Source organism: Prionailurus viverrinus, chromosome A2 (genome assembly GCF_022837055.1).
Source record: "Prionailurus viverrinus isolate Anna chromosome A2, UM_Priviv_1.0, whole genome shotgun sequence".
Lineage (NCBI taxonomy): Eukaryota > Metazoa > Chordata > Mammalia > Carnivora > Felidae > Prionailurus > Prionailurus viverrinus.
The window spans coordinates 94,314,690-94,330,003 of NC_062562.1; the positions used below are offsets into that span (position 1 = coordinate 94,314,690).

General features: G+C 34.8%; 2 protein-coding genes across 12 annotated transcripts in view; one reads left to right on the top strand and one right to left on the bottom strand.

Moving 5' to 3' along the window:
• Positions 1-15,314, bottom strand: part of FAM237B (family with sequence similarity 237 member B) — a 165,878-nt gene that overhangs the window by 103,835 nt on the left and 46,729 nt on the right. The gene's annotated exons all lie outside the window — the stretch shown is intronic.
• The window catches only part of CFAP69 (cilia and flagella associated protein 69), a 61,644-nt gene that overhangs the window by 32,107 nt on the left and 14,223 nt on the right, over positions 1-15,314 (top strand). For all 6 annotated transcript variants that reach the window (XM_047830865.1, XM_047830874.1, XM_047830884.1 and 3 more), the window contains 4 exons: positions 103-319; positions 3,159-3,323; positions 6,629-6,744; positions 11,885-12,003. In XM_047830865.1, coding sequence (XP_047686821.1) covers positions 103-319; positions 3,159-3,323; positions 6,629-6,744; positions 11,885-12,003 — 617 coding nt within the window. The remainder of the gene's footprint in view (positions 1-102; positions 320-3,158; positions 3,324-6,628; positions 6,745-11,884; positions 12,004-15,314) is intronic.

Here is a 15,314-nt window from a genome sequence, read left to right on the forward strand (position 1 = left end):
GATCATAATAAAACATAATATTGGAAATTTTTAATTTTCTTAGATTAAATAAAACTGTTTTAATTATGCTTCTAATAAAGTACTTTTTGCCCTTTCTCATAGCTATTAATTGATGGCAAAGTTATCTTGGCTTTGTTTACCTATGTTAAAAAACCTGAGAAACACAAAACAATTGAATGGTCTGCAGCACAGTATGAAGAATTACAACTGCACGCAATTGCCACTTTGTCATCAGTGGCTCCTTTACTAACAGAAGAGTATATGTTGTGTCAGGGAAATGCTCGAGTCCTTGCATTCTTACAATGGTGTGAGAGTGAAGGTGAGTGATCCCTGTGAAAATTCTAATTTACAAATTTCAACGGAACTCTCAATATATGCATAGAAAAAAATAAAATTAATTAAAGCAAAGAAATAAAAATATATATCTGGTTTCTTGTGATTTATATTCATGTAAATATATTCATGTGTTTACATGTTGTTTTAAGGGAAAAAATCTGAGATTTCATTTAAAGTCTGACACATTAGTAAATATCCTAACTATAGGTAACGCGTACCTCTCAGTAAAAGAAATCATTCATATAACCTGATTTAAATTTTTTATCATTAGGCTTATCCAACAATTATACTAAGTCCTGGAAATATTTTAATTATTCAACAAATATTTGTTGAATACTTACTGGGTATAGATACTGTTTTAGCTGCTAAAGATACATTTATGTTCAAAAAAATAAAATCTCTACCTTCATGGAGATTAAAATCTCCAGCCAGAAGTAATGACTCCACAAATAGCCTACCAAATTAGCAAACTCCCAATTTGTACAAATACTTTATTTCAATTCTCATCATTCTCAGAAAGGAAATAAGAAATGACTTTCTTTAAAAAAAAAAAAAACGTTTATAAGGAAGATACTGCATTCTTTTCTGGTAGTAATTTTGCTCTAGAAATAATTTGGTATGATACATTTTCAGTAGATCAAGAAAATCATATATCCATGAGAGAGGGAAAAAATTATAGCTGATTTTTTTTATCCTCTATTTTCTAATATGCTGAGTTACTAATTTTTTTCTTGGTAAACTGTGCATTAAATAAAACAATTCTTCAGTCTATTCTTTATATCATTTATGTTTACAAAAGATTATAAGGAAAAAGAGGAAATGCTGCCTAACATGAGGAAAACTTATAGCTAACAGTTATTGAGTACCTACTGTGTGGAAGGCCTTAAACACCTAACAAGTATTAACTCATTTAGTCTTCACAACAAATCTAGGGGTTATAGGTACTATTTCTATCCCTGTTGGTCAGATGGGTAGAACTTAATCAAAAAAGTTAAATAACAGGGGCACCTGGGTGGCTAAGTTGGTTGAGTGTCCGACTTCAGCTGAGGTCATGATCTAACAATCTGTGGGTTTGAGCCCCACGTCAGGCTCTGTGCTGACAGATCAGAGCCTGGAGCCTGCCTTGGATTCTGTGTCTCCCTCTCTCTCTGCCCCTCCCCTGCTCATGCTCTGTTTCTCTCTGTCAAAAATAAATAAACATTTAAAAAATTTTTTTTAAATAAAAAAAAATAAATAACATGTTCTTGGTCACACAGGAAGTAGCACATCCAGGATTTAATGCAGGCATTCTAGCTCCAGAAACCCATTTTTAACCTATACACAATACTCACAACAGTACTTTTTTGAACGTTATTTTAGCTTTAAACAAAACGCTACTTCTAAAGACACTTTTATTTTTTTAAATGTTTATTTATTTTGAGAGAGAGAGCACACACAAGCAGGAGAGGGGCAGAGAGAGAGAGGGAGAGAATCCCAAGCAGTGCTAACACTAGGTGTGCGCCCAACACGGGGCTCGATCTCACAATTGTGAGATCACAACCTGAGCCAAAATCGAGAGATGGACAATTAACTGACTGGGCCACCCAGGTACCCCTAAAGAACCTCTTAAAGAATGCATATTATTGTAAAAAAGAAAGGAGAACTAGCCTTGCTATTTACCAAGACCTACCATAAAGCTATAGTAATTAAAACTGTACGGTATTAGACAAGGAATAGATCAATGAAAATAGAATATATGGGAGGTTGGCATTATCAGAGATGATATTGCTTTCAGTGAAAATAAAAATTAGGTTCTTTCACCTTGTTAAAAAAAAATGAAATGCAAAATAAATTAAAGCCCAAAATGTGAAAAGTTAAACTGTAAAAATCTTAGAAGAAAACATGGGAAAATATCTTCATGATAACAGGGTAGGGAAAGACTTAAAAACCAGAAGGGCCTAAACTATACAGAAGATGAATGCATTTAATAATAAATTTAAGATGAATGCATGTAAAATTTAGAATTGCCTGTGTGACTAAATCTGAATAAAGTAACAATCTACAAATTGAGAGAATACATTTACCACTTCTGTGAATAATAAAAGATTAGAGTCCTGGCTCATAAAGAACTCAAGAAGAAAATAACTCTGTAGAGAAGGTGACAAAGAATAGGGACTGCCAAATCACAAAATCTCAAATTTAAAAAAAAGGAAAAAAAACATTAAAAGATATTAAACCCTATTGGTACTCAGAGAAATGCAAATTCAAATAACAACAAACTATCATTTTCCATTTAACAGATTGGGGAAAATCTATTGGTCTTATACATTGTATCCATATAACCACTTTGGGAAGCAATTTAGGAATTTAAGTAAAATTCAATGTGGGTATATCCTATATGATTCTGGTGTCACTTGGCAAAACCTTTCTCAGTGGGAATAAGAGACATGAACCAGAATGTTCACTGTAGCAGTTTGTACTACTGAATGGATAAACTGTGATTTATTTATAAAATGAATGTTGAAAGCAATTAAATATTTCAGTCTGTAAGAGTGTGACTACTTTAAAAACCGTAATGCTGAAGAATAGTAGCAAGTTACCACAGATACACACAATATGACACATTTGAGTAAAATTTTAAAGCATATTTCCATTCTGGGAAGAGAAGGAGAAGGGGGAAAGGATACTATTTATTTCTCTAAAAAAAACAAGTATGACAAAATTTTAACATCTTTTTAAAATTAAGCATACATATATAAGGTATTTGATGTATTCTATTTTACTTGAAATGTTTTATGCTGTAAGTTGATACAAAGTATTAAATTATTAATATTTCTCCACAGATTCCTTCTTTAGTCATGGTAATAGTTACCATGGTACAGGCGGCCGTGGCAACAAGTTTGCCCAGATGCGTTACAGTTTAAGACTCTTGAGAGCCATGGTCTATCTTGAGGATGAGACTATAAACAATGATCTTTGTGAAAAGGGAACAATTCAGCAACTGATAGGTAAACATAACATGTTTGTATACTTATGAAAGTAGAATATTTATAAACTAGAGGTTTTGTTTGAAATATTTCTTACAAATTTATTTTGTCTTTATAGCTTAAAAACCCCTGAATATTCTCTTGATTTTTGTTTCATATTGTTGCTATATAAGAGAGTTTGTCTTTACTAAAACATCATGATCACTCATTCTGTAAACATCTGTTTACTCAATTCAGATACTATTTCATTTAGGATTATCTTTTTTTTTTTTTTTTTTGTAATGGGCTACTGTTTAATTTTTCTAGTAATAAGATCACTACTTTTTGGCCAGGAAGAGGATAACATTCCATTTTCCAGTGTATCTGACATACCAGAACACTGGTATGCTGGGATATACAGATATGTACATAGGATATTCTTTTCTGTTATGAAATATCAGGATATCCTTGATTTAAAAAAAAACAATGTTCATTTTTGAGGGGGCTATTTGAGGGAGAGAGAGAGCGCGCAGGGGAGAGGGGGAGAGAGAGAGACACAGAATCTGAAGCAGGCTCCAGGTTCTGAGCTGTCAGCTTAGAGCCCCTGACGTGGGGCTAGAACCCATGAACTATGAGAACATAATCTGAGCCAGTCGGATGTTTAACTGACTGAGCCACCCAGGTGCCCCATATCCTTGATTTTCAACTTAGATTTGACTGTTGAATCACCTCACCCCAAAGTACATACATGTGAGCTCAGTATAAACTCAGAACACCTTAAAAGCTTTTTACCTTTTTCTAGTTAAGAAATAAATAGTCCTCTGGCCCTAACCTTTCCTGACTTTGAAAAGAGCTATTTTGGTTATATTCAAATTCAGTAATTGCCTCATGAGTAAGAGATAATTTGTTGGATGTCAATTAATTACAAATGCCTACTCAAAAACTCTTCTAAATGTTGTTAAAGTGCCTACTCTTCCATCATTAGTGGAGTAGAGTGGTACCCTTTAATAGCGGTGCCTTTTAAAATGAGGATATTGAGAAGGGTGCTAAGCAAAAACACTCACTCTCTTGATGATTTTACTCAGGATGACCAAACCCAAAAGTAGATATTATCACTTCTATGCACATTCCATTGTACAGAACTCAGTACCAGCCTAACTGGATAGAGTCTAGAAAATACAATTTTTCATATGTCCAGGAAGGAGTATTAATCTTACCTGTGTAGGAAGTGGGGTAGAGACACGGGAAAACAAATGTAGAAGGATTCTTTTCTTCTTAAAATCCTTTCCCTTTAACTTGAAAGAAGCTGATCTTTATCATGTGAGTTCTTAGAGGCAGTAGTGGCCTTCCCTTAATCCAACAGAAGGCTCAACAAATAGTTTGTTCAACAAATAGTAATTGCATTGTAAATGCAAATGTTTATAATACTCTTTGTGCAGGCACAGGACCTTGGCCTTAATGAGAACAAAAGAAAAGATGTCTATCATAGAAAAATAGCATGTGTTACCTAACACCATCAGTAAGGCCCCTAATGAGTAATACAGAGAGTAAATACCACAGAAACTAAGAGGTTATCAATAGTTTTTAAGGCTGGGTAATCTTGGCAGGATTAAGCCGGAAGCTTTATTGAGCTTGGGTAGGAGGGTAAAGCTAGTTTTGAGACAGAAAAATAAAAGAGATGGTTTTTCAAGCAAGGGAAGAGCAGGGGCAGAGACATGGTGTCAAAATATGTATGATAATGTGTGCTGAACTAGCTTAAGTGAAGTCTTCATAAAACTGAACATATGCTTCAACTATACTTCAATTTAAAAGTAATAAAAAACAGAAATTGAAAATAAACGTTTTATGAAAACAAATAATATGAGATATATGTCTAGTTAGGAGCCAAGCTAGAGTTTTGAATAGCATTGTCTTTAGGCATGGGGAGCCATTAGTGGTTTTGATTAGGGAAGTTAAGTATAATGATGTATTAGGAAAAGGAACCTGGAATAAATATATCTGATGACTTAGAACAAGGAGAGGGCGACTGGGTGACTCTGTCGGTTGAGCATCTGACTTCGGCTCAGGTCATGATCTCACAGTCCATGAGTTCGAGCCCCAACTCTGTGCTGACAGCTCAGAGCCTGGAGTCTGTTTCAGATTCTGTGTCTCCCTCTCTCTGCACCCCCGCCCCCCCCCCCCCCACAATGCGCGCTCTCTCTGTCAAAAATAAACATTAAAAAAAAAAAAGAATAGAACAAGGAGAGGATAAAGGCAAGGAGCTAAAAGATACTGAAATATGAAGGAAATAATTCAATATTAACATAACATGTGGGATAGACAACATAAAAAGTAACATACCTGCACTCAAGTAGGAAGGAAAATGAAATCCTCTAGAAAGGAGAATCTGACCTCTGGCTAATGAGATTGAATTCCTAGGTGTTCCTAATAAAGGAGCATTGGCCCATCTCTCCCTGGCATGCTCCTAAACTGGGCCTCCAGCATGCTCAACTAGCCCCCTAGAGATTGATCCAGCACCTGTCCTTCTGCTAATGGGACCAAAAATCATCCCTTCAGGGCTAGCTATGGAAATAAGCTGTGATTTGTGTGGCCCTCTTACTTTGTTTGGAACATAACTCCACCCCTTCCTGCTAATGCCAAGGACTTCTTTAACAGAGAAGCAATGACTTTTGTTCCTCATTTAAAGCTTGAAGGAAAACTTCTTTTTGAGGCAAAATTTTATTGTGACTGTCATTCCATCACTGTAAGTGGCTCTTTTCCAATCTTTCTAAATTTTTATTAAAAGCAGAGGAGAGATTTCAAAGGACATGGGAATACTGCTATCTAAAGTTGTTGAAGACACCTCCAGGTAGACATAAGGAGAAAATGCAGAAAAAAGTAACAGAAAAATAAAAACATATTTAGAGATATCTACCTTTGCCTAAAATTGACCCTGTTAACCATAAGGAGATGAGCAAGTTGGGATCAGGCATTTTAGTCATATATTTGCAGCAGCACTCATCTCTGCCTCATGGCACTCTGTATATTTCTAAAGAGTTTTGTTTGCTGGGCAAAGTATCAGGTTGTTAGGGCATCTTTTAATGTCACTCCATTAATTCTGTACTAGACATGCTCTACATATGGGGCTACTGATTGTAGTCAAAGAGTCCCTTTATCATCATCTGTCTACAGCTTCTAAGTAACTGTGCAATGAAAACAGCCCCTTTTAAAATAGTTGCTCTAGCTGAAATTTTATAAGGAATTTCTTTTTTTTCCTTTTTTTAAGAAGAGATTTCAAAACAGTAATTGATCAAAATAAAAATACAATGTCCAGTAAGTTTACATTCTTTCAATTTTTTTCATACCAGGAGTTTTTAAAAATATAATCAAGTCTCATGACAAAGAAGAAGCCATTGTTTTAGAAATTCAATCTGATATATTACTTATCTTATCTGGTCTTTGTGAACATCATATTCCTAGAAAGGTAAGTATGCCTATGAATCCAAGTTTTGTTCAGATCTCCCAATCACCTAGCACTATGAACTCCTTTTTTTTTTTTTTAATCTCAAGTTAGCTAACATAGAGTGTAGTCTTGGCTTCAGGAGTAGATTCCAGTGATTCATTACGCCCATATATACCCAGTACTCATCCCGACAAGTGACCTCCTTAAAGCCCATCACCCATTTTACCCACCTCCATCAACCCTCAGTTTGTTCTGTATTTAAGAGTCTCTTATGGTTTGCCTCCCTGTTTTTATCTTATTTTTCCTACCCTTCCCCTATGATCATCTGTTAAGTTTCTCAAATACTACATATAAATGAAATCATATACCTGCCTTTCTCTAACTGACTTATTTCAGTTAGCATAATACCCTCCAGTTCCATCTGTGTTGTTGCAGGATTTCATTCTTTTTCATCACAGAGTAGTATTCCATTATATGTATATATACCACATCTTCTTAATCCATTCATCAGTTGATGGACATTTGGGCTCTTCCACAATTTGGCTATTATTAATTTCACTGCTATAAACATTGGGGTGCATGTGCCCCTTCAAGTCAGCACTCCTGTATCCTTTGGAAAAATTCCTAGTAGTGCAATTGCTGGGATATAGGGTAATTCTATTTTTAATTTTTTGAAGAAACTCCACACTGTTTTCCAGAGTGGCTGCACCAGTTAGCATTCCCAGCAATAGTGCAAGAGGGTTCTCCTTTCTCCACATCCTTGCCAACATCTGTTGTTTCCTGAGTTGTTAATTTTAGCCATTCTGACTGGTATGAGGTGGTATCTCATTATGGTTTTGGTTTCTATTTCCCTGATGATATGTGATGTTGAGTATATTTTTCATGTGCATATTAGCCATGTGGATGTCTTCTTTGGAAAAGTGTCTATTGATGTCTTCTGCCTACTTCTTCACTGGATTATCTGTTTTTCATGTGTTGAGTTTGGTAAGTTCTTTATAGATTTTGGATACTAACCCTTTATCTGATTGGCCATTTGCAAATATCTTCTCCCATTCTGTTGGTTGCCTTTTAGTTTTGTTGATCATTTCCTTTGCAGTGCAGAAGCTTTTTGTCTTGATGAGGTACCAATAATTCATTTTTGCTTTTACTTCCCTTGCATTCAGAGACATGGAAGTAAGAAGTTGCTGTGGCTGAGATTAAAGAAGTTGCTGCCTGTTTTCTACTGTAGGATTTTAATGGTTGCCTGTCTCACATTTAGGTCTTTTATCTATTCTGAATTTATTTTGTGTATGGTGTAAGAAAGTGGTCCAGCTTCCTTCTGTATGTTGCTGTCCAGTTCTCCCCTCACCATTTGCTAAAGACACTGTCTTTTTTCCATTGGATACCCTTTCCTGCTTTCTCAAAGGACAAAGGATTTGTGTGTCCAGTTCTGGATTCTCTATTCATTGGTCGATGTGTCTGTTTTTGTGCCAATACCGTAATGTGTTGATGGTTACAGCTTTGTAATAAACAGGAGAAAGTCCAGGATTGTGATGCCTCTAACTTTGGTTTTCTTTTTCAACATTACTTTGATTACTCAGGTACTTTTGTGGTTCCATTCAAATTTTAGGATTGTTTGTTCTAGCTCTGTGAAGAATGCTTTGATAGGGATTGCACTGAATACGTAGACTGCTTTGGGTAGTATTGACATTTTAACAATATTTATTCTTCTAGTCCATGAGCATGGAATATTTTTCCTTTTTATTTGTGTCTTCAATTTCTTTCATAAGCTTTTCATAGTTTTCAGTGTATAGATTTTTCATCTCTTTGGTTAGGTTTATTCCTAGTATTTTATGGGTTTTGGTGCAATTGTAAATAGGATTGATTCCCTGATATCTCTTTCTGTTGCTACATTATTGATGTATATAAATATAACCGATTTCTGTACATTGATTTTATATCCTAAGACTTGGCTGAATTCCTGTATCAGTTCTAGCAGTTTTTGATAGAGTCTTTTGGGTTTTCCACACAGAGTATCGTGTCATCTGCAAAGAGTGTAAGTTTCACTTCTTTGCCAATTTGGATGCCTTTTATTTCATTTTGTTGTCTGATTGCTGAGGCTAGAACTTCCAACACCAGGTTAAGCAACAATGGTGAGAGTGGACATCCCTGTTGTATTCCTGATCTCATGAGGAAAGCCCTCAGTTTTTCCCCACTGAGGATGGTATTAGGGCCTTTCATATATGGCTTTTATGATGTTATGGTATATTTCTTCTATCCTGACTTTCTTGAGGGTTTTTATTAAGAAAGGATGCTGTATTTTGTCAAATGCTTTTTATGCATCTATTGACAGGATCATATGGTTCTTATCCTTTCTTCTGTTAATGTGATGTATCACATTGATTGATTTGTGAATATTGAACCAGCCCTGCAGCCCAGGAACGAATCCCACTTGATCATGGTGAATAATTCTTTCTATATGCTGTTGAATTTGATTGGCTAGTATCTTGTTGAGAATTTTTGCATCCATGTTCATCAAGGATATTGGCCTGTAATTCTCCTTTCTAGTAGGGTCTTTGTTTGATTTGGGAATCAAGGTAATGCTGGCTTCCTAGAATGAGTCTGGAAGCTTTCCTTCCATTTTTATTTTTTGGAACAGTTTGAGAAGAATAGGTATTAACTCTGCTTTAAATATCTGGCATAATTTCCTTGGGAAGCCATCTAGCCCAGGACTCTTACTTGTTAGGAGATGTTTGATAACCAATTTAGTTTCTTTGCTGGTTATGGGTCTGATCCAATTTTCTATTTCTTCCTGTTTGAGTTTTGGTAGTGTGTGAGTGTCTAGGAATTTGTCAGTCTGAAGAAAGCCACACAATTTTGAAAACTCTGATCCTCAGCTCCTGGTGCTGTTTGCAAGGTAGAAACTGGCACTCTCCATATTTCTCACTCCCCAGTCCGTGGTCTGGAGAGGTTTTACTCTTGTACTAACACAATACCACAATTCCACAGCCTGTCTTTCCCTTTTGTCTCTCCAAAGAAGAGGTTCCTTCCCCTCCATGCCTACACTGTTTTATCTCCCCCAGTTTGCATACATGCACCTCTGACCCACTAAGCTGTCTCCCGCAACCCGTGGAGATCCTTCTGCTACCCCCCACACCCCCGCCAGATTGATTTCCTGGTGTTCCAAATGCTCTAACCTCAATATAGCTGTGTTTGAGGGAGGAGGGAAATCCTGGTCCCCCTACTCGTCTGCCACTTTAACTCCTCCTCCTCAACTTTTTCTTGGTGTCCATAAATGTTGGTGTTTTTTTAATCCTGTGACGTTTTAATATTCTTTTTTGTATTCTTATATATGATAAAATATATATTTTGTGTATATTTTGATAGGTTTTGATGAATGTATATACCCATTTAACCAGTACCCCAATTAAAACAGACTATTGTTATCTCACTATAAAATTCTTTTTTTTTTAATTTATTTATTTTTGAGAGACAGAGGGAGAGAGAGAGAGAGAGAGAGAGAGAGAGAGCAAGCACTCGCAGGGGAGGGACAGAGAGGGAGAATTCCAAGCAGGCTCCATGCTCTCCACAGAGCCTGATGTGGGGCTTGATCCCACATCTGTGAGATCATGACCTGAGCCAAAATCAAGAGTTAAATGCTTAACTGACTAAGCCACCAGGTGCCCCATCCCTATAAAATTCTTTCATGCTCCTTAGCAGCCATACCCCCACTTGCCTTCAGGTAACCACTATTCTGATTTCTATCCCCTTAAGTTAGTATTGCCTATTTATTTACTTTATATGAATGGAACCACATAGTATTTACTGTTTTATAACTGGTTTCTGTCATCCAGCATTATATTTCTGAAATATATTGATATTGTTGTAGGTATCAGCAGTTCATTCCTTTTTATTGCTGAATAGTATTTCACTCCTTGAATATACCAAATTTTTTTTATCCATTCCCCTATTGATAAACACTTAGGTTGTTTCCATTTGGGACTATTATGTATAAAGCTTCAGTGAACATTTTTATAGTTGTCTTTTTGTGGACATCATTCTTTCATTTCTCCTAAATACCTAGGAGTGCAATTAATGGTTCATAAAATAGGTGTCTGTTTTTAAGAAACTGGAAAACAGTTCTTGCAAAGTGGCTGTAGCATTATAAATGTTTTTTGAGTTTACCTTTGATTCAGGGTGATGGGCATTAAGGAGCACTTGTGTGAAACCCTGGGTGCTGTATGTAAGTGATGAATCACTGAATTCTACACCTTAAATTAATATTACACTGTGTTAACTAAGTGGAATTTAAATAAAAACTTGGAGAAAATTGAATTCATAACTGGAATTAAAAATTAGAAAAAAAGAGCTTAATTCCCTTTGATCTTTTTTAACTCTATAACAAACTCTGGGTCTCTAAGATTGATAAATAGCAAAAGATAGAATTGGAAAGATAAAAATTAAAGATTATGAAGTTTTCAATAGAGGGGTTTTAGGGAAAGCCAGCAAGAACAGTAAATCCACACCTCGCTCTGAGCTTTGGTGCAACTTTTCCTTCTATTCTGTCATCCTGTGCCTGTGTTCTTCTGGAAAAATGTTCATAGTCTTGCTTACTGGGTAGCAGAACTGAACAACAAAGCAATGGGAAAGGTAATTGTTAAGGGAGAAATATTAACTGGTAATAACTTGATATAAATTATTAAAGGTTTTACAAAACCTTATATGAGTCTCATATATATATGAGAGAAATATATTATGTATACATATACGTATGTATATTTCTCTCTTGGGAGCATTAAAAAATCTTCCATGATAGAATTTTAGCCTCTTAAATTAGTTTTTGCTATCTAGCATTCATCTGACAGGATATTGGACTACATTCATTATAATGTGGAAGAAAATCATGGGGCAAGCTTATGGTTTATTTTTTTTAAAAAAAAAGAAAGGGAAAAATAAAAATTATAAAGAGACATTAAGCTAGCATAGTGATTGATGCCCTTTCTTAAAATGATTAGCTTTATAATAATTTGTCCTAAACTCCTGAGACTGAGTATTAATTCAAAAAATTGTGTAATAAAGTAACAGTGTTTTCTGCTTCTCTGGTAGAAAAAGTTTTAGGGGACAAAATGAAATAGAAAAGGATGAGATTATTTCAAAACATAATTTTAAATAAATCTCTTAGGAAATTTTCGGAACAGAAGGAGTGGATATAATTCTTCATGTAATGAAAACCGACCCCATGAAGTTTCAGAGTGGATTAGGCTATAATGTACTTCTTTTTAGTACACTGGACAGCATTTGGTGAGTATTACTGTAACCAAGTTAGAACTATAATACAAGAAAATTACCTCATGACATTTGTTGGCTTGAGGTCTGATTTTTTTAAATAGATTTAAGATTTCTATCTAATTTTTAAAAACTGCACAAATTTGTATGGAATAAAAGCCTAGAACAAAACTATAGATTGGATAATAATTGAAATTAACTCTAGTGTGTATGATAGAGTAGGGAAAATTTTGTTGCAATAATTTCTCTCTTAAATCAGTTGAAATGTATTTTTGTACCACAATTTAAGCTTCAATAAGTTTTGCTAAACTCATAAAAAAATTTTTCTTCCCTTAAAATCACACCATAAAGATAACTCTTCCAATGCCCTTTTTTTTTTTTTTTTTGCCTTTTTGCCTTTTTCTTTTCAATAATCCAGAAACGATATTTACTAACATCCTTTGGAAAGCAATCTTGTCTGTAACTCAGGATACAAGTTTGTATATAAACTTAAATTCTTGTTTTTGTGATTTGAATCCATTCCATTTTGGCCTGGTCTGGAAAAACACAAGCATCTACTTTTATTCACACAGTTCCTCACTCATTTCCTCTTTGAAGAGTCAAAAACTAATTGATTAGGTATTTCCTAACCAATATTTTTCCCCAAATGTCTTAGCATTCCTAAAGAGCAATAAATAAATAAATATTGCTTTTCTTAACATTAATTTATGAAATTTTGTCTTGGAGAAAATTACTTGAGTTTCAAATATCATTAACGCTTAACGTATTTCTTTTTTTCTGCTTGGGTGGGATTCATGACAGCCCCACTGCAGCATATCTGGGGGGAAAAACTGACTATAGATCTAACACAAAGAGCAATGAGAACATCTTTTGTTACAATATTTGGTCTTTTATTCTCAGTTCCTGTAATAGCTCCAGAGTAATAACTTTTGAAGGCTGTGTCTTTTGTTATATATAACAAGCCCCTTTCAACCACATCTGAGTTTATGTCAGTGAGGTAGTTTTTGGAGAGCACCTAGATAACCACAGGATGGGGGGCTGGTTCTGCCTACAAGGTCACAAACAAGTCTTAACAAATTTAAGAAGACTTAAATCATTCAAAATATCTTTTCTGACCACAATGGAAGAAAACTAGAAATCAATACCAAATGGAAATTAGGAAAATTCACAAATGCATGGGAATTAACACACTCTTGAACTACCACTGGGTCAAAGACAAAAGCAAAAGGAAAATTAGAAATTTCTCAAGACAAACTAAAATGAAAATACAGCATAACAAAACTTATGTGATACAGCAACAGCAGTGCTAAGAGGGAAGTTTATGGGGATAAATACCTAGATAGAAAAGAAGAATGATTCAAACAACCTAACTTTACACATAAAGGAACTAGTAAAGGAAGAACAAACTAAGCTCAAAGTTGGCAGAATAAAGAAAATAATAAAGATTAGAACAGAAATAAATGAGGGATTGGGAAGAAATCCAGAAAAATAAGAGCTGGTTTGTTTTGAAAAGATATTAAAGTCTACAAAGCACTAACTAGATGAAGAAAAAGAAGGAAGATGATTCAAAATAAATGATGTAAATGAAACAACATATCACAACAGATGCCATAGAAATAAAAAAGATCATAAGGGATTATTATGAACAACTCTATGCCAACAAATTGTACAATATAGAAGAAATAGATAAAATTCCTAGAAACATACAACCCACCAAGACTGAATCAAGAAGAATTAGAAAGCCTGAAAAGACCAATAACAATAAGGAGATTCAATCAGTAATCAAAAACCTCCTGGAACACCTGGGTGGCTGAGTCAGTTAGGTGTCTGACTCTTGATTTTGGCTCAGGTTATAATCTCCCAATAGTGAGACTAAGCCCATGTTGGGCTCTGTGCTCAGCGTGAAGTCTGCTCAAGATTCTCTCTCTCTCTTTCTCTCTCTTCCTCTGCCCCTCTGCCCCTCTCCCCAGCTTGTGCTCTCTCTCCCTCTCTAAAAAACAAAAAACAAACCTCCTAACAAAAACAGCTCAGGACTTGAGAGCTTCACAGTTGAAATTTACCAAACATTTAAAGAAGAATTAATACAATCCTTAAATTCTTCCAAAATATAGAAAAGGGAACACTTCCAAAATCATTTTATGAGGCCAGCATCACCATGATACCAAAGCCACACAAAGATACTATAAGAAAAGAAAAACTACAGAGCAATATTCCTGAGGATCATAGAAGCAAAAGTCCTATAGAAAATATTAGCAAACTGAATTCAACAACAAATTAAAAGGATCATACACCATTACCAAGTGGGATTTATCCTTGGCATGCAAGAATTGCTCAATACAAGCAAATCAATCAGTGTGATATACCACATTAACACAATGAAGAACAAAAATCACAATCATCTCAGTTCTAGAAAAAATGCATGTGACAAAATTCAACACCCTTTCATGATAAAAACAAACTCTCAACAAATTAGGTAGAGAAGGAACTTGCCTTAACACAATAAAGGCCATAGATGAAAAACCCACATTATACTCAATGGTGGAAAGCTAAAAGCTTTTCCTTTAAGATCTATAACCAGGCAAAGATACCCACTCTCACTATTTCTACTCAATACTGTAAGTACTAGCCAGAGCAATTAGGCAAGAAAAAGAAATAAAAGGCATCTAAATCAGAAAAAAAGAAGTAAAATTATCTCTTGATGAGCTTACATGAGCTTACATGAGCTTATAAAGTTTCAAGATACAAACTCATCTACAAAAATCAGTTGCATTTCTTTACACCAATAATGAACTATGCAAAAAGAAAATTAAGTAAATAGCATCAAAGAGAATAGCACCAAAAAGAATAAAGTACTTAGGAAAAAACATAACCAAGGAAGTAAAAGACTTAAACCCTGAAAACTATAAAGCACTGATGAAAGAAATGAAAGCAGATACAAATAAATGGAAGGACTTCTTGTGTTCATGGATTGGGATAATTAATATTGTTTAAATGTCATACTAGTCAAAGTGATGTATAGCTCCATGTAATCCCTATTAAATCCTAAAGATATTTTTTACAGAAATAGAAAACACAATCCTAAAAATTCATATGGAACAACTAATCATCAGGAAAATGCAAATCAAAACCATAATGAGATATCACCTTATACCTGCTAGGGTGGTTATTCAAAACAAAAATAGGTAAATAGACAGGTAGGTAGATATATATAGAGAGATATATAGATATAGAAATGTTGGCAAGAATATGGAGAAAAGAGACTCTCTTGACATTGTTAGGAATGCCAAGTGGTGCAGCCACTATGGAAAACAGTATGGAGGTTCCTC